At 36.2% G+C, this 17,665-nt stretch overlaps 1 protein-coding gene across 1 annotated transcript in view; it reads left to right on the top strand.

Annotated features, from left to right (window-relative positions):
• The window catches only part of SIPA1L2 (signal induced proliferation associated 1 like 2), a 153,556-nt gene that overhangs the window by 94,952 nt on the left and 40,939 nt on the right, over window positions 1-17,665 (top strand). Inside the window, exons 9-10 of the mRNA XM_075146451.1 lie at window positions 136-712; window positions 5,259-5,533. Of these exons, the coding sequence (XP_075002552.1) occupies window positions 136-712; window positions 5,259-5,533 (852 nt within the window). The remainder of the gene's footprint in view (window positions 1-135; window positions 713-5,258; window positions 5,534-17,665) is intronic.

Here is a 17,665-nt window from a genome sequence, read left to right as displayed (position 1 = left end):
TCTAAAATGTCTGAAAATTGACATGTCAAAGCTAAACCCAGCTGTGTAAATGGACTGCACAGATCACAGTTCTGCTTATCATCTGGTCTTTTTTTTAGGAATTAACCATTGTATTTTTATTCTTTCTATTTCCAGTGTTGGTGTTTCACGATCAAAAGATGTACCTCCATTCGGTCCACCCATTCCCAAAGGAGTAACTTTCCCCAAATCAGCAGTCTTTAGGGACTTCCTTTTAGCCAAAGTTATTAATGCTGAAAATGCGGCACATAAGTCGGAAAAATTTCGAGCCATGGCCACGAGGACACGTCAAGAATACTTGAAAGATCTGGCAGAAAATTTTGTTACCACAGCTACAGTGGATACTTCAGCAAAGTTTAGCTTTATTACTTTAGGAGCAAAAAAAAAGGAAAAAGTGAAACCAAGGAAAGATGCACATCTATTCAGCGTTGGAGCAATTATGTGGAATGTGATTGCACGAGATTTTGGCCAGTCTGCTGACATTGAATGTCTCCTTGGAATCTCCAATGAGTTTATCATGTTGATTGAAAAGGAATCAAAAAATGTTGTGTTTAACTGCTCCTGCAGAGATGTTATTGGATGGACGTCTGGATTAATGAGCATCAAAATATTTTATGAAAGAGGAGAATGTATTCTTCTGTCTGCAGCAGATAATTGTACTGAAGACACCAGAGAAATTGTTCAAAGACTTGAAGTAAGTACAGTTTCTAAACTGGAATTCTAAATTTTTTATGAAGATTTACTTATCTACATCTCCTTTGAGATATAATTAAAAATGTCCTATGTTTATACTTAGGGAGTGTTTTCAGTCTTCAGAGAGCATTACAAACAGTAATCCTCACAACAGCATATGAGATAAGTGTTATCAACCCATTTTCAGGGATGAGGAATCTGATACCAATAATCTAGTAGACTCGCCCACGGTCATGGATGGTTTCAGTGTTGAAATCAGGATTGAAAAGCTAAGCTTTTGTCTTCTCTTGCTGTAGCCTGTTCTCAAATCACACCTTTGTAGGTAGAAATATACCTTAGCTTAAAAATATACAAAATCTTAATGTGTAAAATATATTCACTTGGACTTTTTATAATAACCCATGTGAATATTAGCAGAAAAATTTGTGTGATTTGTTCTTCTGTACTGAGCAACTGCAGGAAGTAAAGAAAACTAGAGCAATTAATGCCAGTTTTTACAGCTGACTGGATAAAGTTTTTTCAGACGCTTGATGACCCTGTTAGCAAACTGTCCTGTAACTACTTCATTCAGTACAAATGAACGGACAGGAACTCCAAGGTAAAAGTGCTGATGCATCTACTTCATGTGGTTACACTTCACCCTTTGATCTTAAATTAAGTGATCTAAATGGTCTCAGTTTTGTTTATATTAGAAAGCCCGGTACTGAAAAGAAATCACTATGCTTACCATTTTCATGCTGGAACAGTTGGATTGCAGCTGATGTTTTAGGGCCTCTGTAGTTCTGCAGTCACATTTAGCATTGCTCAATATCATGCTCTAAACAATAAGCTTTTTCTTCCAAAGTACAATTAATCTTTCAATAGATGAATGTCTTTAAACTTGCCACTCTTATATTATGCTTTTCATTGCGGTCTTCAGTTTCACTTTCCTTAGACAGATAGTTCCCTTCTGAAAAATAGTGTACACATAGTTCACTCCTATTAAGTATTGCTAAATGAACAACATAAATTGCTTAACACAGATGGAAAACAAGATTCAAAGTTCTAGTAAAATCTTCTGCTGTCATCAGTGACGACAATTTCTTTTGCTGTTTTTCACTTACTCGGTTTTACAAAACGTGGAAATATCCCAGTTGCTGAGGATAGATCTTTAAAATTCAGTAATTAAAAACACAAAATTAAATCATTATCTATATTTACTTGAATACTTCCTCTTTTTTATGGTCAGATTTTGGGTTAAATAATGACAAATTGTCTTTAAGCCTCAAAAATCTAGCATCAGTTACTGCCAAGTTAACCCGAATATTAGCTTCAAGTATCTATCCCAATAAACTCTGGCTTTCTCTCTTTCACTGCCACCTATCCAGCTTTCACATTGCTTAAAAGAATTAGCTGTCATTACTTGTTTTAAAACTTTTTTCATCCCAGTTTCTACCTCATATTTTTCTCCTTTTTTCCCTGCTTCTTCCCCTCTTTTGAAAGCTGCATATTAATGTTATTCCCTAGTTGTTTTATGATGTTGAATGCTTTCTACAGTCCTTATATACATTCTGATATAGAAGTTCAGCAGTGACCATTACAACCACTGAAAAGTATTTGATACTCTGATTCCACACTTCATATGCATACTTTAAAAACCGTTTAAGTGACTCAGAACACAGCTAAGGTCAACAACCACATGTGCCAGCAGATGCTAAAGATGAAAGCTCAAACTGTGACGTAATATCAAACTTCAGTGACCAGATGATTAACGCTTTTCAGTCACTAGTAAAAGCATTTCTTAAAACCAGTGAGTAAAATGTTGCAGTTAGTAAATGAGATTGTCAAAGATATAACTACATTTTATTGCCTGGATTTAAATCATGTAGATAAATAGGAAACCTATCTGAATATCCAGATTAAGCAAAGATGTGAAAAGCTGAGACTGTGATTTTGGTTTGAACCAAAATAATCAGTTTAGGACTAAAAAAAGAGCTGGGATTTGTCAATCTAGAGTCAGATCTGTATTTTTGGGGGAGGATATCTAGTGATATAAAGTAGAAAGAGCAGCAAAAGCAAACTACAGATTAACTTGGCGGGCTGTGTTTGAAGGCCAAAAAAGCAGTGGTTCTGAGCTTTAGGATAACAGAGAATAGCAGAGTGATTAAGATTAAGCGAAAACCCTGAATGGATCTTTAGACAAGAATCTGAGTAGACAAAATTTCCTTAAAAGCCTGTATACTAAAAAAACTCTTCACTTTCTTCATGGGACTTAGAGGATCTCTGTCTTTTAATTTCATCTGTGTTAAGTGCATTCCGAGAAGCCGGCTCTTAGTGCATGCACAAGCCACATGTTCAGTGAAACAGCAACCAAGTAAGCAGAATGACCTATTTTGAAGTGGAGCAGCACTATGTTTTATGTGACGTTACTATGTAACATGCTGTGTCACCTTTTAGGGGATATACTAGTGGAGGACTTGATCTCCTGGAATTCTTTCCATTGGAAATAGATGAATCTTTGGCAGGAATGTTTATCTTCCTTCTCTTTTAACCTTTGAATATTTAACTAACTTGAAGAAGAGATTTTGAGTGCTCTGAGTTGGGGAAATCCATATACTTTGACTGGTGCATTCATTCTGTAGTATTCTAGAATTGTGACACAATGATAAAGAGGTGTCTGCCCCCCAAAAGAATATTGTGTAGTTTCATAAGGATAAAATTCCATCCCTCAGCTGGGCTCCTGACTGTAAAAGCATGTTGTTCTTTTCACTGCATGACTAAATATTGTATATATTTTAGAAACTTGTGACAGAAATGTAGGGAAACTAATGAAGAACTGAAAATTTCATTTTCACTTATTTAGTTCATCAGTTATGAAGGTCTTGTTGAAAATTAGTCATGACTGAAGATGAACCTCAGAGCTGGAAAAAAAAGACTTAAATCTAGACAAGGGACAGTGTAGCGGTAATAGGGTCTTAGATCAGTTTAAACTTCCCATGAACTACACCTAGTCAACTGCATCTGACCTGGGTAGTGAAAGGAGTGCTTTTGTGACAGCTTTACCCAGTCACAGTGCCAACATCTCACCAGCTGCACAGTCCTACTCCCTTGCCATGCAGCCCTGAATTAGGTTGGGTCAGGCTTCTGTGGGAAGCTAGGCTGCCCAGATAGTGAGCTAGGCTGTCCGGATTCTGGCTCAAGAATAGTGAGCTAGGCTGCCCAGATTCTGGCGCAAGTAGACAATGAAGAAGGAGAATGACTCTTCCAAAATAGCATCCTGAATTAAGCTCAAGCTATAAAACAACTTTTGCAAAGACCCATCGTATACAACTGACTATACAGGACATTAACCTCCTAACTTAAGCACCTTAAATTAGATGCCTAAAGTCGAGTAATGTGTGTATCTTTGTAATGTACACTAAAGGCAACCATAAACAGCATGAACACCTTTGTGGAACAAGGTCTGCTGTGGAACTGCTCTTGAAGCAGCGTGACCTTGGGAAGGTCCCTTGATCTGTATCGTAACATATGCATCTTTAAAGGGCAGATATTTGCCTTGCTGGTGTGTTATAAAGCATTGTGAGGTCTTTGAATGATATGTGTTATGAGCAAAGGTTTTTGATAATGTTGTTTCACAGTGGTTAAGTTTTTGTTCTAATTGTACTAATGGAGTTAAAATACATACTGGTTTTGTGACACTGACAGAAGGGAATGTTAGTGTAACTCACAAACTTACCTTGTAATGTGGTCTAGAATTTGGTCTTCTGAGTCTGGTGCAGTATCCCAGTATACATGCTATTGTATGATTATTTTTTACTGGGCAAAACTGTTGAGGACTTGTTACATAGTATATAGAAATGAGCCTGCTTAGCGAAGTCTGAATTTGGAGGATTTTGGCTACTCTATATAATGACAGAATTACTTTTCATTGAATATGAAGAAAGTAATTTTTTTGTTTCTGGATTTCACAATGACATGAAAACTCTTATCCCATTTTAGTGATATCCACGTCTGGAGATGGTGGTAGTTAGGAATCTGACTACAAGGCAAAATAAATCAAAATTATCTTCATTGCTACGTTCTTGAGGAAGAAAATCTGCTATAACTGAAGCATTTCACTCAATTTGGCTCATGTTATATCTCAAGTTTAATACTGTCTAATACTGAAGAAAAAATGCGTGTACACCTGCAGTCAGTCAGCCAACAAGAATGAAGTAATTGACAGGACAGCATTTTTGCTTGCTTTGTGTTTTGAAACTAATGCAGCTGTTAAGTTTTCAATAAAATGTAAATGGTATTGTGTTGAAGTTGGGCAAGGGGGAAGGAACTTGACACGGGTCAGCTGCTTGCTCTGGGCATGTAAGACTTTTAGCACTGTGAAATGTTTTGTTCATTTTGTTTTATGCAGAAACCTTCATTCAACCATAAATGTTAAAATAATTGTTAGTATTCTAAAGATATTTAATGTCAAGCCATACATGGCTTTATAGTGTTTGAAAACAGATCTGTTTGTGTGCCCAAAGAAGTGAGAGTCCTGACAATAGCATAACAATCTGTTACTTCTTTAGATAGTGACCAGAGGATGTGAAACCACAGAAATGACCCTTCGGAGGAATGGGTTGGGCCAACTTGGATTCCACGTGAACTTTGAAGGGATAGTGGCAGATGTGGAGCCCTTTGGTTTTGCATGGAAGGCAGGCCTACGGCAAGGGAGCCGCCTGGTTGAGATCTGCAAAGTGGCTGTGGCAACTTTGACTCATGAACAAATGATTGACCTTTTACGTACATCGGTGACAGTAAAAGTGGTGATTATTCAACCACATGAGGATGGAGCGCCTAGAAGGTAATGAGCAACAGTTCTCAATGTGACATGTGTATCTCTCTGTTTTTTTTTTTCTCTGGTACTTCTTAAACAACGTCTCTTATTGGAGGCCCTCAGGAAATGGGTATCATCTTTCATGTTTGGTGACAATATTATTGAGGCTCTTAAAGCAATCTTTTCCCCAAAAGCCCTGTTGGCTTTTTTTATTAGAAGATAAAATGGGATCCTGTAAGAAATGTAATGGGAAATTTACTTTTATATGGCTTTGAAAGAATAAGAAGCAAACTTTAGTGCATCATGACTGAGCTGTTACGAAAGCTGATGTGACTTTTTTTCTTTCACAGGAAAATTTTATATTTTAATACTAAATTTGAAAATTGGGAATCCTTCTCTGAAAACTGTGCCTTGTCTGTCTTTGACATTTCTCTGACTCCTGAGAAAAAGATTTGTTTTATTTTTTCTTATGTTGAAATTTTAACAGAAGTAGTGAAATACTGGGTTCTGGACATAGATGGTACCAGTCTTAGAGTCCTCCTCACTTTTTACAGATATCTAATTTAGTCATATTAAATAGTGAATTACATCAATGAAATCATCAGTTAAAGCAAAGAAATCTTGCTGCAACATGAAATAAATGTGCACACACTCAGGAAAAGACTGTCATAAAGATTATTATAGTGACTGTACCATTGTTTTCAGGGATGAAATGAAAAAGTGTTCCTTTTTCGGCGACAAAAAGATTTTTGCTCTTCTCTCCATTTTTGAATATTATGAGGTAGAGAAGAAGTAGGGAAAAAAATAAACTTTATAATAACGTGACTTTTTCTCACATGCCTTGTCTAGGCACTGTTAATTTTGCTCATTCCAAATGAGAACTGTACCAGAGTAAATTGAATTACTTGTCTTCTTGTAGAAGGCCAACTTTAAATCTCTTGTTGATTTTTAATTTAACCGAAAAAACACTAGATGTGTTGCTTTTGGCAAGACAACAAGCCATAAAATTTTACGTAGCATGCAGCACTATGAAGTTGGTGCCAACTGTACATGAATACTGTTTAATTGGTGGCAATTCTCCAAGTAGTCATTGGCCTGATGAATGACATAGAATTGCCCTCCCCTGCCTCAACCTGCATGTTGATTCATTGGGTTCCTTTCTGAAGAAAATGCCTGTGAATGTAGAATACTACCGTTTTGCTTGGTTGGATAGAATTTGCAATTAAGCCTCTCTTTGCTTAGCTTTGCTATTCTCACCATCTGCTTCTGGGTATGAATTTTCACTGACTTGTTTGGTATACATTTCCAAGCTGTTTAGAGAATATGAGCCTAATGAGCTGATCCTATTATACTGAAGGTAAAACCGTGTATTTTATAGGCCCTGATGGAAAAATACATACTGTATGAATTGTTTATATCTTCTTTGATACATTTTTAGAAATAAAATGTTAAAATCCCAAATCAGTGTGATACATGGCACTCAGTCTATGTGTAGGAGGACTTTTAACTGAGTGCCACCAAACTGGGAAAAATCTGCAAAAGCTGTTATCGTTTATACTAATTACTAAGGAAAATGAATTTTTTTAAACTATGTTTCTATTCTAAAATACGAAAAACACCAAAGCATTTATGTTTAAGTTCTTTTCAGCCTCATCTCTCTAGTATAAAAAAGAAATCTTCATTAATGCCTCTTTCTCTGAAATTTCAACTTCTCACTGAGACAGAAAGCTCCTCATTTTCTCCTTTATATCCCCAAAATATGGTTAGTGATTTTGATTGCCCAACTTGAAAGGGATCCGATATCCAGAGAGTTTTGAGCTTGCCTTTTCTCAGTGTTTCTAATCTAAACAGAGCAGACAGAAAGCAATATATAGATATCAAGTAACCAGACTGAGAATTTCAGTTGACAAACATGACCTATGACATTGTTTGTAAAATATATTAATGAGTGGGGGAATGAGAAGGCAGAAAGGCATAAATTACCAGAGGTTTGGAGAAAGAAGATAGTCTATCACAGCTACTAACAAGTTAAACTTGTGCAAATCCTGTCTCCCACTCAATTGCTTGTCTTGGCCATCTGCAATGTCTTATCAGGCAGAATCATAGAAACAGAGAATAGTTGAGGTTGGAAGGGACCTCTGAAGATTGTTGAGTCCAACCGCATTCCTCAAAGTGAGGTCAACTAGAGTAGATTGCTCAGGGGCATGTTCACTGGGTTTTGAGTATCTCCAAGGATGGAGACTCCACAACTTCAGTTCCAGTGTTCGATCATCCTTACAGTAACAAATGTTTTTACTTATAGTTAAATGGAATTTCCTGTATTTCAATTTGCGCACCTTGCCTCCTCTGTTTTCACTGGATACAACTCTGAAGAGTCTTACTCTGTCATCTTTTCTCCCCACCACCCCATCAGGTATTTATACACATTGATAAGATCCCTCCTGAGCCTTCTCTTTCCCAGGCTGAACTATCCCAGCACTCTCAGCCTCTCCTTGTGTTTCAGGTGCTCTGATCCCTTAATCATCTTTGTAGCCCTTTGTTGGACTTATTCCGGTATGTTCATGTCTTTCTCATACTCTGGTACAGATTTACCAGAAATTTACAGGCAGTAGTTTTGGATGTAAAACAGAAGTATCTGGAGCACTAGAATCCATTTCACCTTCATTTGACAAGAAATGTCACTGTCCTTGGAGAATCCATGTGTGGCTATATAGGACAGAATCGGGTCTCTGTGTGTGATTTCCAACAAATATCTGTGAGCAACAGTTAAGGCAGGTGTGCCAGCTCGTCAGGAGAGAACTTTTTTACTGTCAAGTAGCTCTAATAATTATCAAATAACACTCAAAACAAACATACAGATATTTCCTTCAAAGTTGGGGGTCCATCAATCCTTGATCCACATGCTGTTCATGTCTAGAAGAATGATGGTTCAAAAGCAGGAGAAAGCTTCACATGTATGCTCCAATAATTACTGCTTTCATTCACAGCTGGTTTTAGAGATTTTCTTCTAAGAAATGATACTTCAGTCTATTTGACATATGTAGAACAGTAGATTTGGAGGCCGAAATAAGTACCTTGAAAGTTTGACTCATCCTACAGAGCATACGATCTTCTGGCAGTTGGGTTTTTTCCCTCTGTATTTCAGCCTTATTTCTCAGGGTAGATATTGGTAGTTTATAAAAAAAATTTTACTTTAAATGCCATAATCTGGGGTTTCAAGTTAAGCCACTAAGTTTTTGTCCACAGTGCATAGATATAAAAATACATTCATCTCTGTTTCTACAAGAATCAGTTGCATTAAAAGACATACATTTACAAGAATATAAATATCATTTTAGCAAAAAAAAAAAAATCATAGTTTCATGAAAAATCCCCACGTATCATTTTATTAATGCCTGTCTTTCATTTACTGAGATAATCAGCAGATTTCCACTGCTTGAAAGAGTAGTTTCTGCTTAGCTCTGCCTGCTGGGTTTTAGGAATATGAAGCAATGAGGACTTTCTCTTTGTTGCTTATTAGCACTGGTTCCTTGCTGGGATCAAATTCTGAACTGGGTTTACACAGATTGGACATGAATGCCATGGAGTGTCTTGGGAATTATACCCTTTGAATGAAAATGAGTTTCAAGTGTGCAAGGGTGTTTCCAAAGCAGTCCCAGTCCCTTGGAGAAATATCAGCTGAAGTGGAGACCTTTAATCAAGTTCTTAACTTCATTTTTTTTCTCTATTAGCTTATCCACAAATCATCCTCAGTCCATCAGCCGTTTATATTTTAAAAGAAAACCAACAAAGTGTAAGTGTGCATACAGAGAGAATATTAGCAATGAACTATTAACAATGAATTTATTTTTTGTTGCAAACTGTCTTGTATTAATTTATTCAGCATGAAAATAAATTACTTGAAATGTTGAAGGTGCTTACAAAGGAATGTTATAGAGTGATTAGGAAATTACAGAGGAAAATTCTGCTCAATAAATGCATTCCATTACTTAATGTAGATCCTTCTACCTATAGTCTTGATAGCGGTATATGCAAAAGCAATCATGGAATAAGGCCTTTCATTTACTATCCTGTAAAATTAATGAACGTGAGACAAAGCTCCTGCTGTTTTCAGTTTGCTCCAGCAATTAAATAATCATGCAGAAATTGAGAAATCATAATTATTTGCATGGCACCAGCCTGATATTTAGACAGAAGGATGAAATTGCTATTTAAAACATAAATTCTTTAAATTACAAAGCAGTATTAGTACAAACATGCTGGTCAGTGTATTCAGATCTTAATAAGTATCATTGTGTCATATTTGTCTCTACGTTACGACTTTTCCTTCAGAATTGTTGATTTGTTCTTCTGTTGTTGTCAATATTACCTAGTACTGCAGTGCAGTAGCTAGAATTATACACATTTTAACAGGAGAATAGTGATGTTCATTCCAATTTGCTTTCACTGGTGGTGTCACAGTAATGCTCAAGGACACTATATCCTTAATCAGTCAAATCCAATCAAGGAATTCAAGTAGTTCTAAATCCATTTTAAACTGTAGATTCTGGTAGAATCTTTCTTACTACATTGAAACGTATATGTCTGTCTTAGTTCAACTACCATTATATATAAAAATAAACTGCTTAAGAACTGCTTAAGAAACAATTTCTGGAAAGTTTAGAAAATGAACAAAACTTTAAGCAAAATTTCCAGGGATGGGCAAGGAACAGAAGCTCGAGTACAACCATTGTTAAGAGACGAAGCAGCGGTAGTTTCCACCTGTTGGTCTGAACAAGTAACATTCTTTTTTCCTGCTGTTGTAGGTAATTTTGAAAATGGAAATATTTTAGTAACTCTGACTGAAACTGCCTGTGGGCTGTTATTAAGTACTACTGCATTTCTTTTGAGGTTGTTTTATTCTCTTTAACTTTGCAGACTCTTTCATACAAATAAAATAGGTGTAATGACTTTCTGTATTTTCCAGTCCTGATGCTTGTTCCTCTTAAATGATTGTGATCTTATTAGACAATTGTGTTTCTAGGGCTTTTTTAAAGTAACAGATAACTAGCAGAGTATAGAATATTTGGAAAAATGTTTTTAGGAAGTGGAAGGGTTTACTGTGTGGAGGAGTTCAAATCTTTTCCCAAGGGTGTTTGCTGTAAGCTGGTGGGGTATTTTATAGGGCCTTCGGATTTTTTTTTTTTTTTTTTTTTAATTAAGCCTTCTGAGCTAGAAAGAAGTCAGGTCTAGAATTGCTGGCAGGATACTGCCAGACTAACAACACTTGAGGCGGGTTAAAGCAGAAAAACCTGAAACGGAACTTTTGGTTGTGAAAGTAGAGTTTGGATGTACCAAAGCTTTTAATTACCACCCCTGCTACTAACCTAAGAAGGTTGCAAATACCTGAAAACTCTAGATTATGGTGGTTTTTAGAGGTAACTGAAAGAACTAGCCCTAAGAAAATATAATAATATTAACTGGAAGCCGTATCACTTGCAAAAGTTAATCCTCTGTACCCAACAAAAAACAAAATGGTAGAAAATTCTTAATGTTCTTTACTGTTAGAATTACTGTACTACTTATAACATTATTAGATTCAGGGAATGAGACATATGCACTGTGATTTAGCCTGATGGAGACTCTTGGCAAAAACAAACTCTGTCAGAACTCTGATTAGCACCAGAGATTTTAACCTAGGCTGTTACATTTTAAGTGCAAGCCCTAATAGAAGGTCAGTATCACAGTAAGACCTTTTGGCTCTCCGCCTCACTGGGAACTCTTTGCCGCTCCTCCTGCCTTTGGAAGGGTAGCAGCACCAGCAAACAACAGAGCTTGGGCATAAGGTATGGGCTGCCCTCTTCCCAATCTTTAATATATCATGCACTATATGCTTTGTCTCTTCTCTAAATAACCAAAACATCATGGTTTTCTTCTGCATAAAAGAAAAAGACTTTTATTGTTTTTTAATAAAAATGGTTTTCTGTCACTTTTTATAAATTCTTTTGATCTTCATTCTTCCCAATATAGTTTTCAAAGGAAAGGATGTGTAAACTTGGCCTTTGCCAGTATATCCAATTTGCATTTTAACATCTTTCCTTAAATTCATTGACTTAAGAGAGTAAGGCTAAATACGCAGCATTACTATAATCCTTGGGAAGCTGAAACTTTATTGTACGAGCATCTTTTTCTATTTTGATTTGCATCAAAACAAAGGAAAACCTAGGCAATGTATGTAACATATGGTCTCCACCCAGAAATAGTCTAACAAAAGAACTATAAACTAAAAAGGTACAAAGTTGAAAACAATTCTCTGACGCTTATCGTATTTCTCATCCAATTAAATGATGACTCAAGTCTTTGAGTTTCTCTTATATTTAGTTATGAATGAATTCATAGCAGGAGTTAGTTATAATTGCTAAAGTTTATTATGTGTACAGTTGTTAAAAAACCAAAAATGCCAGGCAAAGCTCTGATTGTCTCCATGGAGAGATGTAAATAGGAGCTCCAGACTCTTTTTTTTTTTTTCTTTTTTCCTTCTCCTCTTTATTATTCAACGTGATTGAAAAAAGTCAAGAGAACCACATGGTTTTGGCATTTTGAAGCTTAATATATTGCCTACTCAATTCTGGGTCAGCAAAGAAGCTTTTCATTGTAAATAACTTGGGGTATATATACTTACTGTTATATAAAACATTTTTTAGGATCCATTTTTGTTACGTCTGGGTTAGAATGCGCAACATCTCTGCAGAAATTGCAAGTGATTTGATCTTTACCTCATCGAAAACTTTTTGGGTTCATGGAATCATAGGGTAATTCAGATTGGAAAGGACTGCAGGGGATTATCTGGTTCAACCTCCTGCTCAAAATGGAATCAGCTATGAGGTCAAGCCAGGTTATTCAGGGCTTTATCCAGTCAGGGATTCAAAAACTCCAGGAGTGGAAACTGCATAACTTCTCTCTGGGAAATATATTCTACTTAGTTTTCTTTGATGAGGATCATTTGTGTTTTCTTAAGAAAAAAATATTTAATATACTTTTAATTTTCTCCTTTTAACAAAAAGGAACAGAAAAAGAATGTCACTGTATGTGTATATGTATGTGTATGTATATTATCCTATACAATATTAGGATAGTGTTCTGTACAATAAGCTAGTCTGTATTTGGGCAACTTTGCTGGCTATTTGGTAAGATAAACTAAGCATTTTCCCCTCAATAATTTGCTAAAAAACCCCTTAGCAACTCAAGTTAAAACCATCTCCTACTCCAACCTTTTTTAGTTGGTTTAAAGCTTCCTCATTTTGTTATCATTTGGAAATAGTATCACAGTGTCTAGCTGTGTCAAGCAGGGAATTTTATCTCCATTGGCAGATCATTTGCCAAATTGGAGCAAGTTCTAGTTCTCCTTTTCTTTATTGCTGTGTGGACTCTACAGTGTTGCTGTAGTCCATACAGTGTACCATTCTCAAGAATCTGATGATTGATTCTTTTTTCTTTTTAATTCTTTCACCTGTAGCTGACATAAAGGTATAGTGTAGACCAGCGAAATAAATTCTGTACACAAGATAACTTATGCAGCATTCTTTGAAATCTTTTCCTTGTTCCATTTGAAGATGTGCCTCATCCTCACAGTGTAACTAAAATTGCCCTACTGACTCCTATGAGCAAACATTCTGGCAGTTATCAAGAACTCTGGACAGCATTGAGAAGATTTTTACTATGCAGCATGTGCATGTCCCACTTAAGTGGAGAAAGGCATTTAAGATATCTTTAATTTGGCACCTACAATAGTGCTCTGCAGAGAAAAGACAGCTTTTGTGCCATTCACCTCATTTACCTGCGTTCATGATTGAACCTAACAGGCATGTTTGGAGTGTTCATATCGATGGACCCTGGTATTTAGAATATGGCTTATAAGAGCTGTACAGAGACTATCAGTTGGATTTAGGCTATTTATTATTACAATTTGGATACTAAATGTCAGGTCTCAGAAGCTCCTGGACTTCAAATTGTTCATTTGGTCCATCAGTTGAAGTAAAATATAGACGTAACCACTTAGAGTGTGCTTGAGGAATTTTTATCTTTCTTTATCAGAAGTATAGTCAATCTGTCATTTTCTTTTGTAAAAGAGAATTGGATGAAAGTTCCACATAGCAAAATTTAAAATGCACCTCTGGAAATGCATTTCAGTGAATTGATCTTAAGACTGATATATTATCAGTCTAAGTGATTACTATGCTGTGCGCAACTGCTGAAATTTGTTGATGTCTTCATAGTCATCTGTAGCTTGATGTCTTTATGCTGTCTCAAATAAAGAAGGCAGGAGATACTAATTGAATGTCTTTTTGCTGCTATGGGGAGTTGCTTTGAAGAATATCATAGTCCGTCCCACTGAAGTAAAGAACAAAATATTTCAAAGGACTCTTTGGAACCTGGAAATTTGAAGTTTGAAAGAATCTGACTGGTGGAGAGATAAATAAAAAATCTTTGGATGTGCTTTGCAGTAGTCCGTTCTTCCCTTTTTTAAGCCTATTGGAGTTCCACAGATGCTATTTCTGACCTAGAAAGATATTTCAGTGCATGCAATTTTGCATTTAGCTTTTTTTGTTGGATCAAATTAGATTTTTTTTCTATTTGTTAAAGAAGATATATTTGTAAGTCATTAAATGGCATATCTATGGAGCCAAACTTTATATTTGCCATTTTATTTTAGATTCAACTGATTGAATCATGTAAATGTTGTGCTTTAACCCCAGTTGGCAACCAAGCACCACACAGCTGCTCGTTCACCCTCTCTCCCCAGTGGGATGGGGGAGCGAATCGGACGGGCAAAAGTAAGAAAACTCGTGGGTTGAGATAAGAACAGTTTAATGATTGAGATAAAATGAAATAATAATAATTTTTAAAAAAAAAAAAAGAAAAGGAAAACAACACAAAGAGGTAGAGGAACAAAACCCAGGGAAAAAAACAAGTGATGCAACTGCTCACCACCCGCTGACCGATGCCCAGCCAGTCCCCGAGCAGCTATTGCTGGCCCCCGGCCAACTCCCCCCAGTTTATATACTGAGCATGATGTAATATGGTATGGAACATCCCTTTGGCCAGTTTGGATCAGCTGTCCTGACTATACTCCCTCCCAGCTTCTTGTGCATCTCCTCGGTGGCAGAGGATGGGAAGCTGAAAAGCAAGCACTGCTTAGCAACAACTAAAACATCAGTGCATTATTACATTATTCTCATGTTAAATCCAAAACACAGCACTATACCAGCTACTAGGAGGAAAATTAACTCTATCCCAGCCGAAACCAGGACAACTTACTACTTCCTCATGACTGATTCCTATATCTCCTCATGTGTGATCTTATTCCTAATCTTGCCTCTCCAGTATCTTAAAGACTACTTCAAAATCAGGATTCATTCTGAACTCAGTCCTTTCAGAGCTCAAAGATTTAAATCTCCATTTGGTACTGTTCCCCTACTTCATTTGGCCTCTCCGTTACTCGTCATTTCCATTTCTTAAGTTGGAGCATAATACAACTTTTACATCCCAGCCATTGGTTTTCCAGCTCTTCTTCATCTCACAATTTTATGGTGAATTTTGAAGGCTTTTTTGTTTAATGTCGCAAAAATCCTTCCTATTTATCTATTTTTCCCAGTGATTCTTCCTTCTTGCCAATAGCTTCTCAAGCCTTTATTCCCTATAATTGTTGTCTTTTGATGTAGCTGTTTTCCTATTCTCTGGGATTTGGAAATGTGACTTGCTCTGTTTGTGTCCTAGTTTCCATCAGCAGAGACTGCAGGGGTTGTTACTGCCTTACTGATCATACAAGTAAGCCAAACACCTTGGTTGTTTTGGGGTTTTTTCTTCTCTTTTATTTCCTGACATCCTTTCATCCTGACATCATTTCCTGACAGCTCCTTTCATCCAACATCCTGTCTGTATTCTCTTGTCTTTTTCATACAGCAATGCGGGTGTAGAGGCTCTTAGGAGGCCTCTCAATTCTTTGTCAGCTCACCAACACAAAGATTCTGTTTAAAACTGTATAGTAACAAAGATCAGAAGGACAATGAGTGTATCTTCATAAAGGAGGGATTGTCAGCTTCAACTCTTCAGCTCTGTGAAGGGACTGCCGGAGCTATCACTCACCTTAAACCAGGAGTGATAAAGTGGGCAGCAGCCTTATCTGAGGTTGCTGTAAGCAATTGCCTACCTCTATTGTGCTATGAAATTATTTTAAAGTAAAACTGATTTACTATTTTTCAAATGACATCTTCGTTTCTGATGCAACAGTGACTACTGTTAATAAGTTTCTGAGATGTCAGAACTTGGAATTTTTGTCTTGACTCTTTGACCAAAGTTCTCTTAGACCATTTGAATCTTATCTAATGTCTTGGACTTGTGCTGTAGTTGATATAGGGAGTCAATGGAGTCCAGGGGTTACCTCCAGGAGGCACTTCAGAGGGTCAGAGAAGGGGAAATGTATGTATGTCTTATTTAACTACATGGTGCATCTAAGCAAAACTAAGTTACTAAATTCTGCTTTTCAGTTAAGTCCCTACAATTATGTAAAATTAATCTATGTTTTATTATGTGCATTTAATAGATTGCATGATGGGTCCTCAGTCTCATTGTGACATCTTGTGGGAACCACTGTAGCGTAGGAACAAACATGTGCTGTAATAGAAGTGATCACTTTCAAATGCGAAGTTTGAGTTAGAAGAATGCAATTCCTTATTGTACTGCTAGATATAGATAAAGATTCCTTACTGAGCAAAATCAAATGTTTTTAATTGAAATGGTGATAGTAAGGGATAATTTATCGGTGTAATACAACCAGTGAACACCAATGATTACTTCTCTACCCCTACATCCCCCTTAGTGGTTCATATCTGTGATACATTGAACTAAAGTTAAGTTGTAACCAGTTATTCTAGTTTTGTTATTACCCTAACAAATCATTCCTGATGCATGAAATCTGTAGGTAGTTGGGGTCCAAATAGCGAAGTCATACCAAGTAGTTTGGTAGTGGTAGGATATAAATGAAAAGAAGTGTAGTTATCAAGGTGGCAAACTGCTGATCGTAGTATATGAAAGCTTCTAATTTTTCTGTGAAGATTAACATTTACCTTTTTTAACTAACATCCTTGCCTAATGTAGGCCCGGCACGGAGCCTTTTACAGAACCTTTATATGGAATCTTAAATTAATACTGAAAGGTTTGGTTAACATAGTTTGAAAAATTTAATGGACTGCTTGATAATTGTCTCAGAACATAATGCTCCTTGCAGTAACATTTGAATATTGCAGATTTTTATAGTGGGCTCTTAAACTTTAATATGCAGTCATGACCTGCTAGCTGTATCATAGAGTCATGCTCTGTGTAATTGCAGAGTAGGTTTTATTAACCAAATTTTTTGTAAGATAATATGGCTCTTGAACCAAAAATATTAGTACGAGTCTGTGCTTTGTGTTGAAGGATTGATTTAATTAATACCAAACTATAGTGAAGGACAGGAAGTGCTATCATTTCTGATGTGTGGTTAAGACTTGGTCACACTTGCTTGAAAAATAACGAGTCCGTTTTTCAAAATGTTGTGTTGAATATAATTGGGAAAGATGTTTGATATCCTATACTTGTTTAACATAAATTTAAATATCTTTTTAAGACCATAAAATAAAGATTTGTCTTTACGTATTTTTGAAGTTAATTTAAAAAAAATTGAGAAATTAAAAAGTGAATTAAAAGCTATCATGCAATACCAGTGTCAACGTGTATTCTTTACCTAGTGGAATAAGTGACAATATTATAAATAGAAGTTAGATAATGGTCCAATTAAATATTTAAAAGGAAATTGCATTTAATTTTGGGGTTTTTTTCATGCAAGATAACTTGCAGTTTGATCCATGGTGGGGGGTGGGGACCCTTATTGGATTGCAGGCATGAATTAATTGATTCTTTTTGTTTCTGATATTGGAGGTAGCTACAATTATGACTTTACATATCTCAGTATACTGCAGTATCTTTAGGCAGTGCTTGTGAAGCAATGAAGCATAATTTTTCATATAAATGTTGAAGTGATTGGTTTGGCACTTTTAAGTTAAAATTAAAAAGTCTATGTGACAAAGGAAGCCATGTAAAGTAGTTCTGTTTTAACCATGGACATTTTTTTTGGGCCAGTTA

The sequence above is a fragment of the Calonectris borealis genome, chromosome 3, assembly GCF_964195595.1.
Source record: "Calonectris borealis chromosome 3, bCalBor7.hap1.2, whole genome shotgun sequence".
In the NCBI taxonomy this organism is placed as follows: Eukaryota; Metazoa; Chordata; class Aves; order Procellariiformes; family Procellariidae; genus Calonectris; species Calonectris borealis.
This window is presented reverse-complemented; position numbering and strand designations above follow the sequence as displayed.